The 24,745-nt window shown below is 41.4% G+C and overlaps 1 protein-coding gene across 1 annotated transcript; it reads left to right on the top strand.

The window, feature by feature from the left end:
* Positions 1 to 4,881: 4,881 nt before the first annotated feature.
* LOC147180338 (uncharacterized) lies at positions 4,882 to 16,875 on the top strand. The gene is made up of 3 exons (XM_086082389.1): positions 4,882 to 5,011; positions 15,215 to 16,049; positions 16,556 to 16,875. The coding sequence occupies exons 1-3, from the start codon at positions 4,882 to 4,884 to the stop codon at positions 16,758 to 16,760; spliced, it is 1,170 nt and encodes a 389-aa protein (XP_085938515.1). The 3' UTR covers positions 16,761 to 16,875.
* Positions 16,876 to 24,745: the final 7,870 nt, after the last annotated feature.

Raw genomic sequence — 24,745 nt, 5'->3', positions numbered from 1 at the left:
CAAATAAAAACCAAATATCAAAATTTATAGAAACATGGTCTACGTATATAGAATATTTTAACCTAAACCTGGTTACTTAATTCTGCCTGTTAGCGAGAGCCACCGCATCGCGATAACTTACATTGATGTTTCTGTATTTGGCAATTTGTAACTAATGGTTGTGTTTTTATAGTCAGGAACCCAGTTGCTGCCAATCGAGGATCGAGCAGATTCACCTCCAATGGGCACTAAGGGTTAATATTCGGATTCACTGCATGCCAGTGGGTTAATTCTGTGGGTGCTGTCCCCCCCTGGCTGGGCGTGGGCGGGTCTGCCCCTCTGTTGGCTGCTGGGTGGCGGCTGCGTCTTGGCCGTTCCCTGGGTGTCTTGGGGGGGTGCTGCGTTGCGGGGTTCTCCCTGGTGTCCGGGGCGGCGCCGCTCCGGCGCGGTCCGTCGCTCTGGGCCCGGCGACGCGGTTCGGGAACTGTGGGCCGCCAGGGTGCCCCGTGGTTCCCTCTCCCCTCCCCCTTGCTGCCTCTCCCTCCTCGCCTCTCCCCGCCCGTCCTCCGCCTCCCTGTCCCTTATCCCTCGTCACCCTTCCTCCTCCTCTCCCCCTCTGTCTGCGGCCCTGCCGCTGCCCCTTGCCCTTCTTGTCGTCTCCTTCCCCCCTCCCTTCCCCCTCCCCTATACGCCTTCCTTCCTCTCCCCTGGGCCAGGGGTTCCATCCGTGGCCCGGGTCTCGGCGCCGGTTTGGTATTGTGCCCGCCCCGCTCCGGTGGACCTCCTGGCACCTCATGCGGGCCCCAGTATCCGGGGAGCGAGCCCTATCGCCCCGCCGGGCTGGTCCCATATGCCCGCCAGGGTCCCGGTGGGGTGGGTGGGGGTTTGGTGGGCGGGTGCGCCTCCTGCCCCCGTCCGGTTGGGGGGGGCCCCGCTTGTCGCTCCTCTTAACTCACTGCACAATACACTTTTATAGACATATAAGGCAAATAACACACTTTGGGAGGGGTGGGGTAGGGTGGAATCACCGTCTTCGCCCTACAACTTCCCTCCAATTTTAATGCACCACACAACTGTGTGTGTGTGTGTGTGGGGGGGTGCTATCGGTTGGGGCAGACCGCAGTATAGAGCAGTGCTGCGGTCCCCTGTCCGTGTCCCCGCCGCGACGCCCCCCCCCCCCCCCTCATTAATTTTTTTTTATGCACCACACACACACACACACTTGTATATACACTGGGTGGGGTTCACATTCAAGGTTTAGGGGTTGAGTTCGCCAGTCGGCGAGCTGGCGGACTCAGTAAAAGGGGTTAGCTTTCACTAAGAATGCTGGAGTGACGACCGGGGCCTTTCCCCGCTGGGCCTGGGGTTCGGGGGTGCTCCCATCTCCCCTTCTGCCCTCGGTGTTCCGTCCCTCCACGTGGCGGGGGGTGGGGTGGGGTGGGCGCAGGTGCCCTCTCCGCTTCGCTGTCCGGCCCCTCTTCGGCGCCGATGCCTGTGTGCGGGGGGTCCCCGGGGACTGGGGGTCGGGGGCTGTGGGGCTGCCGGTTGGTCGGGGTGGAGTCGGGGGGTGCTGGGGTTGGGTGGGGGCCTGGGGGCGGCTGGGGCTGGGTTGGGGTGGATGGCGGGGGTGGATGGGGGTCGTGGGGGGAGCGGGGGCTGTGTACCGGTGGGGTGCCTGGCGGGGCTGCAGTGCCCCGTCCTGCTGCGTTGGGTTGGGGGCGCGGGCCGTGTTGGGGTGGGGGGCGCTCCTGCTCCTGGATTTGCTCTCCGGCCGGTGGCCCTGGCGGGGCCCGGGAGTCGTCCTTTGACGCTGCCGTGGCCTGGGGGGCCCTGAGGTGTTGCGCTTGCTCTGTCCTGGCGGGGGTCGACGGCTCCCCTCTTTGGTGGAGATTTTCATGCATGCCAGATCCACCACACCAGCACCACGAAACTCAGACACAATCGGCTTCTTCCTCTGGTCGTTGAATTGGTGGAGGCTGGTGTCTGATCGCACTCTGCTTTGTCTGTCCTTCCTTCCTTTCCTCAGTCTCTCCTTTGGTCTCTTGAGGTCTCCCTGATTTGTTGGAATTTAGATGTTTCTGGGTTTGGTGAAGAACTCTGGTTGACGGCCCGGTGGGTGGTGTCTGGTCGGTGCTGGATTTCACTTTCCTTTCTTTTCTTTGGTCCTTCCTCGGGTCTCCTGACGGCGGTGTTCGGTTTAGGTGAACGGTATGGGATTTTTTTAATAGGTTTTTGGTGAACTAACGAATACACACACACTCGCACATACACATACACATTCTCACCCACATACAAAATAATAAAACAAAAAATAAAAAGAGCAATGTTGATGACATTACCGAATTAACAATACTGAGCTCTTTAAAAAAAAAAAAAAAATTGTTAATGTTGGCAGTAATTTGGCAGAAGAAATCCCTGAGCCACAAAACAAATGTCAAATAGATAAGCACATTAAAAATAATTCATCCACTATGTGGCTTAATGCTGTTAATGATACAGAAGTATTAAATTAGTAAAAAGTATTATAAAATATGTTGTGCAACCTTTCACATATATATGTAATTTGTCGTTTAAAGCGGTATATTTCAATCAAAAATGAAAATCGCAAAAGTTATTCCTATTCATAAAAATAGAGAAAGACACATATTCACTAATTATAGAGCAATACCACTGCTGCCACAGTTCTCAAAAATTCTCGAAAAATTCTTTTCATATCGACTGGGCGATTTTATTGAGAAACATAAGCTTTTAAGTGAAAATCAAAATGGGTTTAGAGTAAAACGGACCACCTCAATGGCAGTCATGGAACTCGTAGAAACAATATCTACTAACATACATAATAAAACATTTAATGTTGGAATTTTTATAGATTAAAAAAAAAAGCATTTGATACTATAGATCATTCTATACTAATGAATGAATTAGAAAGATATGGCATAAGAGGTTTGGCATATAAATGGATGAAAAGTTATTTGGATAATAGATGTCAGTACTTACAGTTTAACAACATACAATCAAAACACTTGCAGATTACTCATGGAGTCCCCCAAGGGTCTGTGCTAGGCCCCAAATTATTTATATTGTATATAAATGATATCTGTTGTGTCTCAAAAATATTCAAAAGTGTCTTATTCGCCGATGACATAACTCTCTACTGTTCAGGAGAAAACCTGAAGCAGCTTCTGACTGCCGTGGAGAATAAATTGAACACATTAAAAAACTGGGTTGACTTAAATAAATTATTAAACTTAAACAAAACCAAGTTTTTAGCTTTTGTTACTAGACAAACCACACAACAGGTCAAAATTATGGTAAATTCAATTGAAATCGAAAGAGTATGAAAATTTATTTTTGGGAGTAGTTATTGATGAAAAATGATGTTGGAAGTCACACATAGAAAATGTCAAAAGGAAAATGTCCAAAATGATAGGGATACTCTCTAAAACTAATCAGAAATCATTCTACACATGATATTGTTCATTATTATTACCATATCTGACCTATTGTGTGGAAATCTGGGGAAACGCATATAAAACAAATACCCATCCTGTTTTCAAATTGCAAAAAAGAGCCATAAGAATTATAAATCGATCAAAATATACAGAACCAACTCTCTTTTCTCTCAGTTCTCTATTTATTAAATCAAATACAATGAAATTTAAAATTTAAAATAGTACAAATAATGTATAAAGCACACAACCATCTACTCTGCCACAGTACTCAGAAGCTGTTTGAAATGAGAGAGAGTCCTTAAAACATAAGTGTCTACAAAAAAAACAAGAACAAATATTAAGCAAAGGTGTTCATTTGTGGAATGATTTTGGAACTGACCTGAAAAGATGTCAGTCACTTGCTGAATTAAAAAAAATGTTTAAAAGCAAAGTTCCAAAAAATTACTTACATCAGTCATGAGCTGTTAAAAATGTATATATGCTGTAATTTTATATGAGTTTATAGAGTTTATATAAGGTGTCGTTAGGCGTTGTGGAGGGTGAGTAATTCATTGAGGTTGGCCACCATGTACAAAGTGCAATATTGGCTAGGCATTCATTATCCTTTTGGTAGCTTGGAGCATGCTGATCTTTTTTATTTTATTTATTTATTTATTTTTGCCTATATTTGGTCCACAACAGCTGTCAATCATTGTTCAAGTTTGCCGTTTACTCAAAGTGGCAGATACGTTTTCTATCATGCCAAAATGGCTGCACTAAGACCATTTTGGGACGCGTGACGTCAACGTCAGGATCTCCATGTGCAGTGCTGCAATACTCCTGGTTGGGAAACACTGCATTAGACAACCTAATACAAAATAGTGTTGAAGGCCAGATGTGACTGATGCGAGACAGACTAAGAGTTGGCCCCTCTGCATTGAGGAAACTAATATTCACAAAAGCAAAGACTTTTTTCAATTTCTTTTAAAGTAATATAATTTTATGTGCATGGCTGTACAGAGTACGGTAAAATCGTGTTTCTAAATAAAAATGCGCGGTTCAATTTGCAGATGGCGACATCTGTCGGTGACTTGATGACAGCGCTCCATACACGATCGAAGCTTCCAGCAGCCAATCATATCGCAGTGTGGGCGTGTCCTCGACTTCTCGCACGTCTGCTTTCGCTTCTTCACGACACCAGACGCCCTCCGCTAAATTATTCTTTCCGATTTGGTGCTGAACTGACTGCAGCCTCCACACAGGACGCCCATCACTACTTTGAAGGACTACAACATAATTTATTAAGTCTTTGTGGCCGGATCAACTCGTCTCGGTGCACGTTGAAGATTCGCGGCTTAGTTAGCTTAGCTTATTTTAGCTTGCTAGCCGCTAACAAGGAGACGCGTTTGGTAATCGCGACACATCGACAACGAGACATCAAGTGTGACTTTTTGGGCGTTATTGTGCCAACATGTGTGCAAGAACGACACCGAAGTACGAGGAGGAACTTTTTGGAGTAAAAGAAGAGAAGGAGCAACATCTTCGACTTCAACTGCTGGGCAATGTTTGCACGCAGCCTCGTGTTGTGCTACGCAGAGCAGGTTTGTACACTTCTTAGCTCGCCTACTTCGTGAAGAACTTGTTTCTATCGTTAAAATAATATCCATGTGTTTGTAGTTCAATAGAATCCTACAGAGCCCCAAAGGCTAGTGATGAATACATGGGTATGAACTGAACTACGTAAACAGGCAGAACAAAAAAGGAGGAGTGGCTCTGTATGTTGATGAAGGATTAGAATACAAAAAAAGTGGAGAAGATGAATGCCATTATTCTGGAAATTTGTATGGAAAAAAGGGAAGAATATATTGGTTGGTTGTGTATACAGAGCTCCGGGGTCTGATATTGAATTATTTAATAATTGTAGGGAAATAATGTTTTCCAGCGATGAAAAAAAAACAAGGACGTGTTAGTTTGCAGGGATTTCAATTTGGATCTTTTAAATCCTAATAAGCATGAACTAACTGATGAATTTATCGATGTAATGTTTAGTATGAGTTTATTTCCTTTAATCACAAAACCAAGCAGGGTAACATCTTATTCCGCCACACTAATTGATAATATATTTACTCACTGTATGGATAATACCTCGATTTGTGGATTACTTCTGAATGACATCAGTGATCATCGGCCACTGTTTGTGAGGTATGATTGGAATTTTGTTATTGTCTGTGAATCTTAATGTGTTTAACTATAAAAGAATAAGAACAGAAGAATCTATTGACAGCTTAAGAAATGAATTACTGATAACAGAGAGAATAGTATACGAGGAGACTGACATTAACAAATCATATGAAACATTCCTGCGAATATTTAAAGCATTATTTGATAAGCATTGTCCAATAAAATGTTACGACCAGAAGAAAAGGTCCACAGAAAAAACATGGATCACGAAAGGGCTACAAAATGCATGCAAAAAAAAGAACACATTATACAGGAAATTCTTAAAATTAAGAACTGTAGAAGCAGAAAAGAAATATAAGATAAATTAATTATATGAGAAAATCTAAGAAAGTTTACTATAATTGGACAAGAATAAAACCAACAAAAGGGATATGGAACGTGTTATTATCTGGAATGGTTCAACAAAAAGTTATCCTGAATATTTTATTGAGGATAGCAAAACATAAATAATATGAATGATGTGGGTTTAATCTATTTTTTTGTAAGTGTGGGGCCCAAACTGGCAGAACAAATTGCAAACCTACAGCCGGAAGAAGGGTTGGGGAGGGTCGGGAGCTTTATTGATAGCAACCACAGCTCAATGTTTTTAAATCCTGCAACTGAAAAAGAGATTCTTGATATTGTTGGCAAATGCAAGGGCAACATTTCCACAGACTGGAACGACATTGATATGTTTTTGATTAAGAAAGTAATTGATGTAATTGTAAAGCCATTAACCTATATGTGTAATTTGTCCTTGTCATCGGGTGTATTCCCAGATCAAATGAAAACTGCCAAGATCGTCCCGATTTACAAAGCGGGAGACAGAAGTCAATTCACTAATTAAAGGCCGGTCTCTCTACTTTCTCAATTCTCAAACATTTTAGACATTTTTTTTGCAAATAGCCTAGATAATTTCATTGAAGAGTATGAATTGATAAATTACAGGTCAATATGGATTGAGACCAAAGAGGTCCACGTGGAAGAAATAACCAGTTCTCTGGACCCCCAAAAAATGTAGCAGGAGTATTTGTAGATTTAAAAAAGGCATTTGACACAATAGATCATCATGTACTAGTTAGGAAACTTGAAAAATATGGAATTAAAGGAGTTACACTCAACTGGCTGACAAATTAGCTATCTAATACATAATATTCACATGACGTCACCGACCCCCACCTATCGACCCAGCGGACCTTTCGTGGGGCAAACGACTAGCAAGACAACGCAACCAAATGCTGAGCGCTCGCAAGTTACAAGTTACTTTGATTCATTCATTTGTTCATTCGTTCCGGATTTTCACGCACCGCTTCATAATGGTGCATAATTGGGCGAACAAAGATGTGAAATGAAACTTCTAAATAGTATTCACATGCCGTCATTTGCCCAACATTGTGTGCCGGTCCATGGAATGTCGAATGGGAACGGCAAAGAAGTGTCCGGAATTACAAAGATACTTCGGAAGGATTTCCAACCGACAAAGTCTACCAAAGTGTGTTCTAACCATTTTGATTAAGGTAAGTGTCATTGTAAGATGGTAAAAATGCTTTTACCATAATGCGATTGTGATCTATGTGAGCCGCTAGCCGTGGCTAGCTCTGGCTAAAAATAGATTTGTGGTCAAGACCTTCGATTTTGAGATCTCTCCAAATACCCTCCTTAAGGTCTCTTATTATTCTTTACCAGCTGCCCAAAAGTTGAAATTGTTGCTGAAGTGTACAAAAATAAGTGATGAATCAACAATAATGTTGTTGTTGTTTTCGTTGTAACATGCTAGCTAGCGCTAGTAGTTAGTAGTAGTAGTAGTTAGCGCGTTCAGGGAAACTAGCCACTTGTTTAAAAAAAATAACCTGAGATTCTTCATCTCGAATTCACAATTGATAAATGCGACCAAAATGTTTTCCTATGTACATAAACTACATTTGTATGGTTTCGAAAATCTTAAAGTTTGTGCTATTTGCAGATGACAAACATTTTCTGTTCTGGAGACAACCTGCAGCAGATAGGTAGCTACTGTTAACATTTTTACTGTTTTTAATTTAGTTATAACTGTGTAGATGTGTGTGTAATTATGTTAACTTAATATAGCTCGATGAATAATGTTTTTGATTGTTTTCTTATCTTTCTCTCTTGCCTGGGAAAGAGAAAAATAATAAGTTTCTTTTCTATTATCTAAGGGAGTAGAGTTTGTAGGACTTTCTGTTCGGTCAAAGAAAGTCCAAGGACAAGCTGGTATACTGCTGTCGAAGTCTAATCTGATTTTGCACCTACGGGAACTTGATGGGGGGGGGGGAGAGGCGATTTCCTGTGAACACTGTTTTTCAATAAATGTGCCGTGTGCTCGAGTTTGGGACGGATCACTGCTTGGGTGACTTCAATTGTGTTATCAGAAATTTCTGAATGAACCTCTTCACCAGAATCTCAACTTGGATTTATTGGAACACGTAAAAGAGTACAAAAATATAGTGTGCTCTAACACTAACAAAGAATTAAATCAACTTAAACATGGTTTGACCTACACAAACTTTCATTAAATTTGAGTAAAAGCAAACTGATGTTGTTCAACCGTAAAATAAATACACAAATAATACTGAGGATTAATAACGTTCAAATTGAATGGGTTTATGAAAATACATTTCTGGGTGTGATTCTTGATGACAAAATCTGCTGGAAATCCCATATAAAACATGTTAGGGCAAAGGTAGCACGCACTGTTGGAGTTTTGGGAAAGACCAGACACATTAAATGAGAAAACAATGTATATTTTGTATTGTTCATTAATATTACCATATTTGAATTACTGTGTAGAAGTTTGGGGTAATTTCTACAAAACTACAATACAATCATTATGCACACTGCAAAAAAGCCATGAGAATAATAAATCATGTAGGGTACCTTGAATACACCAATAAACGTTTTTTTTTTTTATTGCACACACTAGTTTAGGGATCTGTTAGATTTTAAAACTGGACAAATAATGTATGGGGCAAATAATAATATGCTGCCCGGCAACATACAAAAATGATGTACTTTATTTGAGAGGGGAATTGAAATTTAAACAAAATTATGCTGGCACAAAACTCAAAAGTATGTGCATTTCGATCTGTGGTGTGGTTTTGTGGAATGGTCTTGAGGAAAACATTGAAAGAAGTACAAGCATTTGTCAATTTAAGAAATTGTATAACGAAATAATTTTTGCTAAATATACTAGGGAGGAATAATAAAAACAGTGGTTGAGTACAATTTTTGTGAAGGCATTTAAGAATAATGAGTTAAAGTGAGGTATAATTGGGATAGGACGAGATGAGCAGTTGCTTCATCCTATTCCATTTCGAACAGAAAGTATTTTCCTTTGTTAAATGAGTTTCTTTGGAAGTCATTACTATTATTTATGGGGAGCGAAAACAGTTATATTTCATCCTTGTTTTGTGGAATAACTTAAATGTCTGTTTGTTTTTGACACAATTGTGACATTATGCTTTTTTGTTTTATTGTCATTTTTAAATGTTCAAAATAAAGTTGAGTGAAAATGGAGAAACCCAAAGCGTTCTGAACCACTGAATCAATCTGAAGTCATTTTGTTGAAATGGTTCAGTGGCTCAAAGCATCACAAACTTACATCAACTTGGCGGTGAGTTAGCGGTCACGGGAAAATAACCACCGCAGATTGTTTATCTTGGCCAAACAATACGCGGCCACTTCAGTATGATCTAACCACCGTCTGCTCTTTTTCCCTTTCTATAAGGAGTGCATCTAATCAAGAGTGCGAAAAAATACGGACAACCCGTAACAGTTGGCAGCTCTGCAACAACAGTTATTAGAACAATCAATAAAATCTTAAACTATTTCTTGTGCTACTCAGCCAGCTTCTGGAATGGAATTGACTACATGTTGTTTTATGTCAGCGGCACATCAGTTTAGTAGGTATAGCATTAGCGTTTTAATGCCATTAGCGATGTTGAGAGGAATTTGTCCTAAAACCCTTAGTCAGGATTGATTGTTTTGTTTTCGTGCTACTACTAGCATTCTCTGCTAGCGACATGTCATGATTACGTGAAGAAGTGCAGACTTATAACCAGGGTTGGAAGGGTTGCTTTTAAGGGTCTCATATTATTCTTTCAACATTCTAAAATACTTCTCAAATGTGTAAAAGACATGTCTGTGACATGCATTCATCAAAATTGACTTTGGATCTAATATTTTTGCTGTCCCTCAATCAGCCAAAAAAACACTCTGTTCAAAACAGCCTGTTTTAGGGTTGTGTCACTTTTATGTAAATAGCCAACGCATTAGAAGCTTCATTGGTCATGTCACGTTCTTGTTGTCTAAACAATTCGTCTCGTTTATCCTTCAATAAACGGTTTTGTTCTGTCAATTTGTCGTCTGCAGCTTTTTCAAAGCGAGAAAGAATCGTACGCCATTTGCTGCGAACTACCTGGGGCACTTCAGCGTGTTTAGTCAGTTCCAAACCGAAAGCTCTAGCCTGAGTAAATTTTTCCTGCGGGCCATCCTTCATAGCCAACACGTTGTCTAATTTTTCCTCCAATTGTTTCACAGTCAATGTAGGCGCCTGCAAATTTTGCAGCATCTGAATAGCAGTATTGTATGGTGATTTAGTAAACGGGTTTATAGCATCAAACATATTTCCCATGAGCGGCTCAGCATACGCCGGTGGAGCTGTTAGTTTAGCATCAAAATCAGCCACTTTGTTATCACCAGCTTCTATCATTGCCATCCGAGCGATTTTAACTGAACTGCCCAAAGCCAACATTCTAGCATTAATCATCATTCGATGCACTTTTTTACAATTTCATCTGACTCTTTACCATTTAAAGAAAATACAAATGTCTCTTGTACCATTTTGTCCAGCGATTGCCGTTTTTTCACGCATGCCAATTCCACCGCTTTCATCAAAGATATCAAGCAAACCGCGAATGTCAACGGTGGAAACCAACCTTTTTCACAGCAAGCCGTCATCCATTCATTCAATAGTACTTTCATTTTACGTCGATGTTTTTCGAACATGGCCCCCGACTGAAACCTCGGAAGCATTCTTAACTTGTGCATCCAAGAATAAGATCCGACTATGAACCGGAAGTATTTTTAGGTCAAACCAGTCGGTGTCGCGGTCAAAACCGCCCTCCATTGTTTATTTTAATTATTCACCTCTTTAGTTATTATTATATTCAAGTCGTATTAATATTTATCAATTCAGTGACGTCTCACTTGTAGTATGATAGTTCAATAGGTTAAATTTATTCAACAACGTTACTCGTTCCTCCCCTCAAAAAAATGGTAACTAATAAAATTAACCACAGACAAAAGAAATAAATCCGAAAAAACACGGACACATTTAACAAATACAGACAAACATGAAATACCTCCGAAGAACACGGACACACGTAACAAATACAGACAAACAGGAAATACCTCCGAAGCGCACGGACACACTTCACAAAAGACAACGTGCCTTCGTTAAAAATAATAAAAATAAATTACATCCGGATCTAGCGATTCCTTAGTAGTGGCGTAATAAAGCCCTACGTCGACCTGTACCTCCTTAAAAATCATAAAATAAACAGCTTATCATGATCTCTAGATTTCCTAGCGGTGGCGTAATAAACCCCCGCGTCTACCCGTTTTCCTCTCAAAATTCATAGAATAACCGTCATGATCTAGCGATTCCTTCACAGCGGCGAGACTCCCGTCCCAAAAACAAAATAAAGCCGCTTGCTTCAACCTGTTTGTCTTAAAATTCTTAATGCTTCTTCAGCTGCGCATAAACCAACGTGACGGTACTTCCGTAAACAATGACCTCGTCACCACGTACGTGTATAGTTCAATGTCGTAGTAAAATCCAAAATCAAGGACTTCGCATCCCTCCGTTAACCGAACGACTTCAAACTCTACTAATACCTGTTCACTCAGACCTCATGTAAAATTTAGTCAATTTAGAAGACGAAAACCGGTTGCAGCGGTCCCAAACAGACAGAACTTCCCTACGTGGATAAACGTCTCCACTTACCGTAATTAATTATTTAGGCGCCTAGAAGTTCCGCTCGTCCGTGAACGCCGCAGCCTGTAACCGTTAAAACGTCGGGCGTCACCATCTGATAGAAAACGTTCTTTGTTTTCTTGCGTGTTAAAATAAAACTCAAAGTTGAGATCAGTGAAGAGGTTTTCTTGCAAGAGATTTTTATTCAGAAATTTCTGATGTCATGAAGGATCCTTACTGAATCAGCATCGGTTCCTAAATGGGCTCATCCCAACTTATACAAAAACAGTGTTTACAGAAAATAGTCTCCCCCTCCTGTCTTCTGTCCTTGTGGGAAGAGTGAAATACAAAAACAGATAATAAATCTTCAGCTCGTATCTTAGTCCACTCCAGATGTAGGAAAATAATTGGTCCCGGCACTTCTTGGACCGGATAATTTATGGACAGAAACTCTGCTTGCACTTTCAAACATATACTCCTTTAGATAAGAACAGAAACCTTATTAGACATTCCTTTCCCAGGGAATGGAACAAAGACACTATACATCGAATAACATTTGAATTAACTGTTTTCTTATTACTACACAGCTATAACTAAATTCAAAACGGTTAAAATATCAATTGAAACAGTAAACATTTTTAACAATGTTAGCAGTAGCCATGTGCTAATGTTGTGAATGGAAGCGACTGGCCATGGCAGCTGAAAAAAAGAAAAATACAGACATGTCTCTTACACTATTTCAATATGTGGAAAAGTGGCATGACGTTTTACAATAAGGAAAAGTCGCATAACGTTACTACAGAGACTATGTTGTAGCGTTAGTTTGTGATTGTTTAGGCAACGGTTCTTTTTGCTGTAACCGGCAAATCTCCCACAAACGTTATTTTGGCGTGCAATGTCTCACATTTGCCGTGAATGCTTGTAGACCTTTACAAGCGGTTATGAATAAAATAAATGTGCACATTTAGGCCACTGCGCGCTCGCAATGAGCAAGCCGTTTCGCCGAGACCACTTAGCGCTCCCTTGAGTGAATCACAATCAATCTGGCTTGTGAGGTTAAGGTTAGAGGGCTCGAAGACTAAAAAAAAACAAAACCCAGTGAAAATATAAAATAGATCAATAATATATATATCTATATATAGTTAGATAAGATCGAAGCAAAAGTAACTACATTAAAATATAAAGACAGGTACATTAATATTAACTAAAATCTACATTTAAAAAACTTGTCTTGAGCCTGCTCTTAAAATCTTGAACGTTCTTTGGGGCCCTGAGTTCCTCCGGCAGACTGTTCCAAAGGCGAGCGAAGGCTGTAGCACTGAAAGGACGCCGTGAGTGTACTCGTTTTTCAACATTTTGCCACGTTACGACCACAAAAACAAATGTATTTATTGAAATTGTATCTGAACGATGAACACAAAGTAGCACACAATCATGAAGTGGAACAAAATGTAGATTTTATTAACAAACTTGTTGTACAATCCCCCCCTGAAAATTAGGGCAATTACAGCTTCAAGTCTTTTGGGGTTTGTCCCGTCGGGAGGCTGAAATGTTTGCCCATTCCTCCTTGCAAAACAGCTCCAGCTCAGCTAGGTTAGATGGAGAGCGTTTGTGAAACACAATCTTAAGAATAATTGTTGATTTTTTTGGTTGCTCAATGAATATTTGCTGATTTTTTTTTTCTATCTCCTCTCCGCCGCCCTGCAACTATGTTTAAGGTTCTTTACTTCCTCATTTCTCCTTGGATCCATGGACCTTGGGTCTATGTTTTTTGTTGTCACTGGGGCAACTGTATCAAGTGCCAGTTGTAGTTTTTTAAATGGTCAACAATAAAATCACAGAGGGGGCAGGTAAGACAAGTGGAGGATATTTGTTTAAAACCTTGATTTATTTGGAGATATATTATATTATATTATATTATATTATATTATATTATATTATATTATATTATATTATATTATATTATATTATATTATATTATATTATATTATATTATATTATATTATATTATATTGACTCTCTGGGCTTTGAGAGATGAGATTGGCACGCCTTAAAAGTCAATTCAGCTCTGACGGTGCCCCCCCCAATGGTCCGGTTCGATTTGGGTTTCTGATGCGTACCGTGTGCGATAGACCCAAGTCAAGGTGCTGCTGTCGAAACAATAATACACATCAACTCACGCTTGTCTTCTTGTGTCTTGCAAACGTCGGTGAGGAATATCTTCATCCTGACGAACAGGAAGTGAAGTCTCCTCATGTTAAAAAGGAGGAGGAGCATCCTTACATCAAAGAGGAGAAAAAAAAACTTTTTGTTAAAGAGGAGGAGGTTGAGGATGATGTCACCAAGTCACCACTGATCTTCGCCCCTTTAAAGAGTGAAGATGACGTCAAGGGCGAGTGTGAGGAGGACAGAGAGGCGGAGCTTCCAAGCAGCAACTCAACTCCTCAACACATGACGACAGAAGGTGATGCAAACCACTGGCGACCACCGCAAGCACAAAGTAATGACATAAGGTCTAAAGATAGGCCGATGTGTTTTTTTCACCCGCTCCTCCGATGAATATGCATTGGACTCGGGGTACTCTCTATCGTCCGATTGTGCTCCGCGTTTTCCAGCGTTAGCATCGCTAGCCGGTGAGGCTTTATGACGTGACCATCGTCGCGCGTCAACGCTTCCAACTTCGGCGTTTTGTTTTCGTGCTACTACTAGCATTCTCTGCTAGCGACATGTCATGATTACGTGAAGAAGTGCAGACTTATAACCAGGGTTGGAAGGGTTGCTTTTAAGGGTCTTATATTATTCTTTCAACATTCTAAAATACTTCTTAAATGTGTAAAAGACATGTCTGTGACATGCATTCATCAAAATTGACTTTGGATCTAATATTTTTGCTGTCCCTCAATCAGCCAAGAAAAACACTCTGTTCAAAACAGCCTGTTTTAGGGTTGTGTCACTTTTATGTAAATAGCTGCACCAGGCCATGTCTAAGCCACACCCTTCTCTCTCGAAGGGGCAGTGGTTTCTGTCATGGTAGCCATGTGCTAATGTTGTGAATGGAAGCGACTGGCCATGGCAGCAGAAGAAAAGAAAAATACAGACATGTCTCTTACACATTTGAGAACTATTTCAATATGTGGAAAAGTGCCATAACGTTTTACCATAAGGAAAAGTCGCATAACGTTACTACAGAGACTATGTTGTAGCGTTAGTTTGTGATTGTTTAGGCAACGGTTATTTTTGCCGTAACCGGCAAATCTCCCACAAACGTTATTTTGGCATGCAATGTCTCAGATTTGCCGTGAATGCTTCTAGACATTTACAAGCGGTTATGAATAAAACAAATGTGCACATTTAGGCCGTTTCGTCGAGACCACTTAGCGGCCGGTTAGGAACAATAATACACAACATCAAGGCGCGCTAGAGATTTGACTTAATTCGACCAAATGTATGTTTGCCTTCTTGTGTCCCGCAGACGTTGGTGAGAAATGTCTTCGTCCTGAGGAACAGGTGGTGAAGTCTCCTCATGTAAAACAGGAGGAAGAAGAGCATCCTTACATCAAAGAGGAAGAAAAGCCCCTTTTCGTCAAAGAGGAGCAGTTTGAGGATGATGTCACCAAGACACCACTGACCTTTGCCCCTTTTAAGAGTAAAGATGAAGTCATGGGTGAGAGTGAGGAGGACAGAGGGGCGGAGCCTCCGAGCAGCTCAACTCCTCAACACATGGAGACAGAAGGTGATGCAGACCAATGGGGATCATCACTAGCACAAAGTGATGACATAAGGTCACAGTCTACTGACACTGACGATGATGAATACGCGAAAGGTGATCATGCTGACAACAACCGCTGTTCTCAGTGTGCGAAAACATTCAGTTCAAAAGGGAGTTTGAAAATTCACCTGAGAAAACACACTGGAGAAAAACCTTTTTCTTGCTCAGACTGTGGCAAAAGCTTCTCTCACAAGGGAAATTTAAAAATACACCAAAGAACACACACTGGAGAAAAACCTTTTTCCTGCCCAGACTGTGGCAAAAGCTTTTCTCATAAGTCACATTTAACAAGCCACACGAGAAAACACACCGGAGAAAAACCTTTTTCCTGCCCAGACTGCAGCAAAAGCTTCTCACGAAAGTCCGCTTTAACAATACATACAAGAACCCACACTGGAGAAAAACCTTTTTCTTGCTCAGACTGTGGCAAAAGCTTCTCTCACAAGGGAAATTTAAAAATACACCAAAGAACACACACTGGAGAAAAACCTTTTTCCTGCCCAGACTGTGGCAAAAGCTTTTCTCATAAGTCACATTTAACAAGCCACACGAGAAAACACACCGGAGAAAAACCTTTTTCCTGCCCAGACTGCAGCAAAAGCTTCTCACGAAAGTCCGCTTTAACAATACATACAAGAACCCACACTGGAGAAAAACCTTTTTCCTGCCCAGACTGTGGCAAAAGCTTCTCTGACAAGGGAACTTTAACAAACCACAAAATAACCCACACTGGAGAAAAAGCTTTTGCCTGCCCAGACTGTGGCAAAAGCTTCTCTCACAAGGGATATTTAAGAATACACAAAAGAACACACACTGGAGAAAAAGCTTTTGCCTGCCCAGACTGTGGCAAAAGCTTCTCTCACAAGGGATATTTAAAAATACACAAAAGAACACACACTGGAGAAAAACCTTTTTCCTGCCCAGACTGCAGCAAAAGCTTCTCTTATAAGTCCGCTTTAACAGTACACACAAGAACCCACACTGGAGAAAAACCTTTTTCCTGCCCAGACTGTGGCAAAAGCTTCTCTGACAATGAAAATTTAAAAAGACATACAATTACACACACTGGAGAAAAACCTTTTTCCTGCCCAGACTGTGGCAAAAGCTTCTCTCACAATGAAAAATTAAAAAGACATACAATTACACACACTGGAGAGAAACCTTTTTCCTGCTCAGATTGTGGAAAAACCTTCACCACCAAGTCATATTTAACAATACACAAAAGGACACACACTGGAGAAAAAACTTTTTCCTGCCCAGACTGCGGCAAACACTTCTCACGAAAGTCTGTTTTAAAAATACACACCAGAACCCACACTGGAGAAAAACCTTTTTCCTGCTCAGACTGTGGCAAAAGCTTCTGTGACAAGAGGACTTTAACAATACACAAAAGAACCCACACTGGAGAAAAACCTTTTTCCTGCCCAGACTGTGGCCAAAGCTTCTCTGACAAGGGAAAATTAAAAATACACTCAAGAACACATGCTGGGAAGAAACCATTTAGTTGCAGTGTTTGTGCTAAAAGATTCTCTAGTAAAAAGCTTGTTGAGACACACAAGTGTGCTGGTGAGAAAAGCAGCGATCTTTAAAGCTTAAAAAGATGAAGGGAGTGAGTCTGGTGTGCTGTAAAAGTGTAAATGATTTTGAATAAAATAGAGAGGGAGGAAATAAGTGATCCTGCTTATTTAAAAAATGTTCAGACTTAGAAATTAATAAGTCTTTGATTTTTATGGCAACTTTATTTTAACAGTGATAGACAGAATATCAGAAAAAAATTGAAAGAATGACGCGGGGGGGGGGTGAGCATTTTGTTGAGGGAGATCATTAACCAGCTCCTCTCGTGTCGTCCTTCGCTGATCTCGACCTTTTTCATATTGATTGAGACCCCACGAGCTGATATCTTGCATGGAGCCCCCCAGAACCCAAAATTTTGCAGCAACAAAACTTAAAGGGGAAGTCAAGCCAAAATGTTCTTAACAATATGTTGTATGTGCCTCCACTAGTCTAAAGACGGCATTCAGGTTAATATTGCGTTTATCTTGAACATTGCTCCAGTTCCAAGTGTCAGCGGCTACGACAATGACCTCAAATCATGTCGGATATCTTTTGCAGTGAAAAAGTATTTGCCCTCCTCTCAAATTCTCACTTTTATTGCACAGTTTGCCCACTTGAATGATTAAAATCATCAAACAAATGTCAATATCAAAGATAACCCAAATAAACATACAATGCAGTTTTTTTAAAGTGGAGATTTTATTTTTTAAGGACAAAACACTATTCAAAGCTGCCTGGCCCTGTCAAAAGTATTCACGTTCATTACGTTCATAGATATGAGGGTTTCAGAAGACTTAAGAAGAATCAACTCCAGCTTTACTTAAAAGTGTAAACGTAATGCTTTCAAAGCTACTCAAACTATAAACTATGAATATGAAATGTTTTTAAAGTTTTCTTTTAATGTGTTTAAACGCCAATGTATGCTTTAGTAATATTGTAAGCTACTTTTGTTTTCTCTGCTTTGCTTCCGAATGTCGTTAACGGTTGTGTTTGTTGACGTTTGTAGGTGTTGTGTATTTGCTTATGTGAAGCACATTGAGTTGCCTTGTGTATGAAATAGAAATAAAATATAGAAGAAAAAGCCACCTTGCCATTTTCCCAAATTAGCGTGGAAAATACCTTCAGGGACACACAAAGCCAGATGTGCAGTATGGCCACGTTCGGAGTGTTTTAAGTCTCGGCTTAAGACCCACTTTTATTCCTTGGCTTTTAGTTCAGCATGAATTGTGTGGTCCGCGTGGCATTTTATTTAATTTGATTATTATTTTTGGGGGGGTTTAAATATATTTTTATTGTATTTATTCCTTTATTTTACTTATTGTATTTTAGTAACTTATTGACTTTTTTTAAATTATTGTTGGTTTTTACTAGATTTCATGTGTATTTGGATCTCAATGTGCAGCACTTTGGAAACACTTGTTTATAAAATGTGCTTTTGACATAAAGTGGATTGGATTAGTTTAAAAATGATCACATTAAGTAAACAAACAGTACAATGCAAATGCAATACATTTGTACTTCTGAGCATTAGGGGAGCGTAAGATATGATAAGTGTGCTCGACTCGAAGTGCAATGGCGTGTCATCACTAACCTTTAGTAGAAGGTAAGTGTTGCATTCAAACCTTGCAGCAGGAATTTGTGAAAGCCACAGATGACAAAACTGGCCAAAAGTACAAATATTGCATATATCAGTAATATATCAGATACTGCATCAAATGTTTGCTACGAGCTAATGCCAGTACTAGAGCAATAAATTAAACTCATAACATGTGATGGTTAAATCGCATCCCTGATAATAAACGTTCAGTTTACGGTACCTCAAAATGCTTGTTCATCTTGATGGCAAATTTTTAATCTGCACATTCACCACAATAAATCTAATTTAAACTTTACATATCGGGAACAACAGACTGAAAAAGGGAGAAATGAGACCTCGCAGTTTTATGTCTTTCTAACTGCAGCAAAAATGGCGACATCTGTCGATGACTTGATGACAGTGCTTGCTCCCAAGCCGACAATCTCCAGCAGCCAATCATATCGCAGCGGGGGCGTGTCCTGCCTGACTTCCGACGCAGATCTACTTTCGTTTCTTCACGTAACCAGACGCCCTCCGCTAAATCATTATTTTCGATTCCGTGCTGAACCGACTGCAACCTCCACACAGGACGCACATCACTATAATGGACTGCAACATAATTTATTAAATCTCAGCGTGTGAATAAACTCGTTTCGGTGCGCGTTGATGCTTCTCGCCCTACTTAGCTTAGCTTAGCTTAGCTCGCTAGCCGCTAGCAAAGAGAAGCACATAACAATAGATTATTGTTAACATTGTTAACATTTTTACTGTTTTACTTTATATTTTAACTGTTTTGAATTTAGTTATAACTGTGTAGATGTAGGTATAATTATGTTAACTCAGTATTGCTCAATGAATAGTACTGTCTATTGTATTCTTATCTGTCTCTTGCCTGGGAAAAAGGAAGGTAACAGGTTTCTTTTCTATATTATCTAAAGGGAGTATAGTTGGTACGAGTCTCCGTTCGGTCGAAGAGAGTCCAAGGACAGGCTGATATACTGCTCTTCAAGTCTAATCTGATTTGTACCTATGGGAACTTACTGAAGGGAGGGAAGAGGGATTTTCTTGTATTCACTGATTTTCAATAAATGTGCTGTGTGCTGGAGGAGGAGACACACTTTTGAACAGATCACTGCTTGGGTGCCTTCATTTGTGTGATCAGAAGCTTCTGACTAATTACCTTTGCAAAGGGACTTCTTCACAGAGACTCAACTTCAATTTATTGGAACACGCAAAGAGTACAATAATATTGAATACTCTATCATTATCCAGAATATTTTATAAATGATAAAAATATTGTTTGAAAAAATTTCAGACATAGCTAATAATTTAAATGATAATTTTGTTCAAAAATATATAAGTTACTTTCATATACTGATAAAACGTCTTTACCCATCTCGAAATGGGAAACAGACTTGTCTATAGCTCTGGAATCTGACTTTTGGATTCAAGTTTGTGAAAACGATTTTAAAATGACAAAACACACAAATTTACAACTTATCCAATATAAAATTATTCATAGAACAAAACACTACAGACACTTATTTTCATGCTTTATGGTTATGTACTCCGGTTATGTATTTGTGGACTAAAGTCTTAGAAAAACTTTCCGCTGTCTTGGACTATAGGATACCGTTCTCTCCAAACTTGTGTTTGCTCGGTGACTTAACAACAACTGACTTACCACATAAACAATTTCAATCTTCACTTGTAGCCCTTACTTTCGCAAAAAAAAACAATTCTTGTTAACTGGAAAAATAAACAAACTCTGAATATCGACCAATGGTCTAACCTCCTCATAAATCACATTTTAATGGAAAAAATATCTGCCTCAAATAAAAACCAAATATCAAAATTTATAGAAACATGGTCTACGTATATAGAATATTTTAACCTAAACCTGGTTACTTAATTCTGCCTGTTAGCGAGAGCCACCGCATCGCGATAACTTACATTGATGTTTCTGTATTTGGCAATTTGTAACTAATGGTTGTGTTTTTATAGTCAGGAACCCAGTTGCTGCCAATCGAGGATCGAGCAGATTCACCTCCAATGGGCACTAAGGGTTAATATTCGGATTCACTGCATGCCAGTGGGTTAATTCTGTGGGTGCTGTCCCCCCCTGGCTGGGCGTGGGCGGGTCTGCCCCTCTGTTGGCTGCTGGGTGGCGGCTGCGTCTTGGCCGTTCCCTGGGTGTCTTGGGGGGGTGCTGCGTTGGGGGGCTTTCCCTGGTGTCCGGGGCGGCGCCGCTCCGGCGCGGTCCGTCGCTCTGGGCCCGGCGACGCGGTTCGGGAACTGTGGGCCGCCAGGGTGCCCCGTGGTTCCCTCTCCCCTCCCCCTTGCTGCCTCTCCCTCCTCGCCTCTCCCCGCCCGTCCTCCGCCTCCCTGTCCCTTATCCCTCGTCACCCTTCCTCCTCCTCTCCCCCTCTGTCTGCGGCCCTGCCGCTGCCCCTTGCCCTTCTTGTCGTCTCCTTCCCCCCTCCCTTCCCCCTCCCCTATACGCCTTCCTTCCTCTCCCCTGGGCCAGGGGTTCCATCCGTGGCCCGGGTCTCGGCGCCGGTTTGGTATTGTGCCCGCCCCGCTCCGGTGGACCTCCTGGCACCTCATGCGGGCCCCAGTATCCGGGGAGCGAGCCCTATCGCCCCGCCGGGCTGGTCCCATATGCCCGCCAGGGTCCCGGTGGGGTGGGTGGGGGTTATTGGTGGGCGAGTGCGCCTCCTGCCCCCGTCCGGTTGGGGGGGGGGGGGGGGCCCGCTTGTCGCTCCTCTTAACTCACTGCACAATACACTTTTATAGACATATAAGGCAAATAACACACTTTGGGAGGGGTGGGGTAGGGTGGAATCACCGTCTTCGCCCTACAACTTCCCTCCAATTTTAATGCACCACACAACTGTGTGTGTGTGTGGGGGGGGGGGGGGTGCTATCGGTTGGGGCAGACCGCAGTATAGAGCAGTGCTGCGGTCCCCTGTCCGTGTCCCCGCCGCGACGCCCCCCCCCCCCCTCATTAATTTTTTTTTATGCACCACACACACACACACTTGTATATACACTGGGTGGGGTTCACATTCAAGGTTTAGGGGTTGAGTTCGCCAGTCGGCGAGCTGGCGGACTCAGTAAAAGGGGTTAGCTTTCACTAAGAACGCTGGAGTGACGACCGGGGCCTTTCCCCGCTGGGCCTGGGGTTCGGGGGTGCTCCCATCTCCCCTTCTGCCCTCGGTGTTCCGTCCCTCCACGTGGCGGGGGGTGGGGTGGGGTCGGCGCAGGTGCCCTCTCCGCTTCGCTGTCCGGCCCCTCTTCGGCGCCGATGCCTGTGTGCGGGGGGTCCCCGGGGACTGGGGGTCGGGGGCTGTGGGGCTGCCGGTTGGTCGGGGTGGAGTCGGGGGGTGCTGGGGGTGGGTGGGTGTCTGGGGGCCTGGGGGCGGCTGGGGCTGGGTTGGGGTGGATGGGGGTCGTGGGGGGAGCGGGGGCTGTGTACCGGTGGGGTGCCTGGCGGGGCTGCAGTGCCCCGTCCTGCTGCGTTGGGTTGGGGGCGCGGGCCGTGTTGGGGTGGGGGGCGCTCCTGCTCCTGGATTTGCTCTCCGGCCGGTGGCCCTGGCGGGGCCCGGGAGTCGTCCTTTGACGCTGCCGTGGCCTGGGGGGCCCTGAGGTGTTGCGCTTGCTCTGTCCTGGCGGGGGTCGACGGCTCCCCTCTTTGGTGGAGATTTTCATGCATGCCAGATCCACCACACCAGCACCACGAAACTCAGACACAATCGGCTTCTTCCTCTGGTCGTTGAATTGGTGGAGGCTGGTGTCTGATCGCACTCTGCTTTGTCTGTCCTTCCTTCCTTTCCTCAGTCTCTCCTTTGGTCTCTTGAGGTCTCCCTGATTTGTTGGAATTTAGATGTTTCTGGGTTTGGTGAAGAACTCTGGTTGACGGCCCGGTGGGTGGTGTCTGGTCGGTGCTGGATTTCACTTTCCTTTCTTTTCTTTGGTCCTTCCTCGGGTCTCCTGACGGCGGTGTTCGGTTTAGGTGAACGGTATGGGATTTTTTTAATAGGTTTTTGGTGAACTAACGAATACACACACACTCGCACATACACATACACATTCTCACCCACATACAAAATAATAAAACAAAAAATAAAAAGAGCAATGTTGATGACATTACCGAATGAACAATACTGAGCTCTTTAAAAAAAAAAAAAAATTGTTAATGTTGGCAGTAATTTGGCAGAAGAAATCCCTGAGCCACAAAACAAATGTCAAATAGATAAGCACATTAAAAATAATTCATCCACTATGTGGCTTAATGCTGTTAATGATACAGAAGTATTAAATTAGTAAAAAGTATTATAAAATATGTTGTGCAACCTTTCACATATATATGTAATTTGTCGTTTAAAGCGGTATATTTCAATCAAAAATGAAAATCGCAAAAGTTATTCCTATTCATAAAAATAGAGAAAGACACATATTCACTAATTATAGAGCAATATCACTGCTGCCACAGTTCTCAAAAATTCTCGAAAAATTCTTTTCATATCGACTGGGCGATTTTATTGAGAAACATAAGCTTTTAAGTGAAAATCAAAATGGGTTTAGAGAAAAACGGACCACCTCAATGGCAGTCATGGAACTCGTAGAAACAATATCTACTAACATACATAATAAAACATTTAATGTTGGAATTTTTATAGATTAAAAAAAAAAGCATTTGATACTATAGATCATTCTATACTAATGAATGAATTAGAAAGATATGGCATAAGAGGTTTGGCATATAAATGGATGAAAAGTTATTTGGATAATAGATGTCAGTACTTACAGTTTAACAACATACAATCAAAACACTTGCAGATTACTCATGGAGTCCCCCAAGGGTCTGTGCTAGGCCCCAAATTATTTATATTGTATATAAATGATATCTGTTGTGTCTCAAAAATATTCAAAAGTGTCTTATTCGCCGATGACATAACTCTCTACTGTTCAGGAGAAAACCTGAAGCAGCTTCTGACTGCCGTGGAGAATAAATTGAACACATTAAAAAACTGGGTTGACTTAAATAAATTATTAAACTTAAACAAAACCAAGTTTATAGCTTTTGTTACTAGACAAACCACACAACAGGTCAAAATTATGGTAAATTCAATTGAAATCGAAAGAGTATGAAAATTTATTTTTGGGAGTAGTTATTGATGAAAAATGATGTTGGAAGTCACACATAGAAAATGTCAAAAGGAAAATGTCCAAAATGATAGGGATACTCTCTAAAACTAATCAGAAATCATTCTACACATGATATTGTTCATTATTATTACCATATCTGACCTATTGTGTGGAAATCTGGGGAAACGCATATAAAACAAATACCCATCCTGTTTTCAAATTGCAAAAAAGAGCCATAAGAATTATAAATCGATCAAAATATACAGAACCAACTCTCTTTTCTCTCAGTTCTCTATTTATTAAATCAAATACAATGAAATTTAAAATTTAAAATAGTACAAATAATGTATAAAGCACACAACCATCTACTCTGCCACAGTACTCAGAAGCTGTTTGAAATGAGAGAGAGTCCTTAAAACATAAGTGTCTACAAAAAAAATCAAAACAAGAACAAATATTAAGCAAAGGTGTTCATTTGTGGAATGATTTTGGAACTGACCTGAAAAGATGTCAGTCACTTGCTGAATTAAAAAAAATGTTTAAAAGCAAAGTTCCAAAAAATTACTTACATCAGTCATGAGCTGTTAAAAATGTATATATGCTGTAATTTTATATGAGTTTATAGAGTTTATATAAGGTGTCGTTAGGCGTTGTGGAGGGTGAGTAATTCATTGAGGTTGGCCACCATGTACAAAGTGCAATATTGGCTAGGCATTCATTATCCTTTTGGTAGCTTGGAGCATGCTGATCTTTTTTATTTTATTTATTTATTTATTTATTTTTGCCTATATTTGGTCCACAACAGCTGTCAATCATTGTTCAAGTTTGCCGTTTACTCAAAGTGGCAGATACGTTTTCTATCATGCCAAAATGGCTGCACTAAGACCATTTTGGGACGCGTGACGTCAACGTCAGGATCTCCATGTGCAGTGCTGCAATACTCCTGGTTGGGAAACACTGCATTAGACAACCTAATCCAAAATAGTGTTGAAGGCCAGATGTGACTGATGCGAGACAGACTAAGAGTTGGCCCCTCTGCATTGAGGAAACTAATATTCACAAAAGCAAAG

Source organism: Leptonotus elevatus, chromosome 1 (genome assembly GCF_054856555.1).
Source record: "Leptonotus elevatus isolate MCC_2025b chromosome 1, RoL_Lele_1.0, whole genome shotgun sequence".
Lineage (NCBI taxonomy): Eukaryota > Metazoa > Chordata > Actinopteri > Syngnathiformes > Syngnathidae > Leptonotus > Leptonotus elevatus.
The sequence above is the reverse complement of the archived record's forward strand: the minus strand, read 5'-3'. Positions and strand labels throughout refer to the sequence as shown.

What these genes read in the sequence shown, in the direction of transcription:
- LOC147180338 (XM_086082389.1), top strand. Translation starts at nt 4,882, where the DNA reads ATGTGTGCAAGAACGACACCGAAGTACGAGGAGGAACTTTTTGGAGTA. An exon ending in TGTTGTGCTACGCAGAGCAG is followed by an intron (nt 5,012 to 15,214) that starts GTTTGTACACTT and finishes TTTTCGTCAAAG; the next exon opens with AGGAGCAGTTTGAGGATGAT. An exon ending in AGAACCCACACTGGAGAAAA is followed by an intron (nt 16,050 to 16,555) that starts ACCTTTTTCCTG and finishes CTGGAGAGAAAC; the next exon opens with CTTTTTCCTGCTCAGATTGT.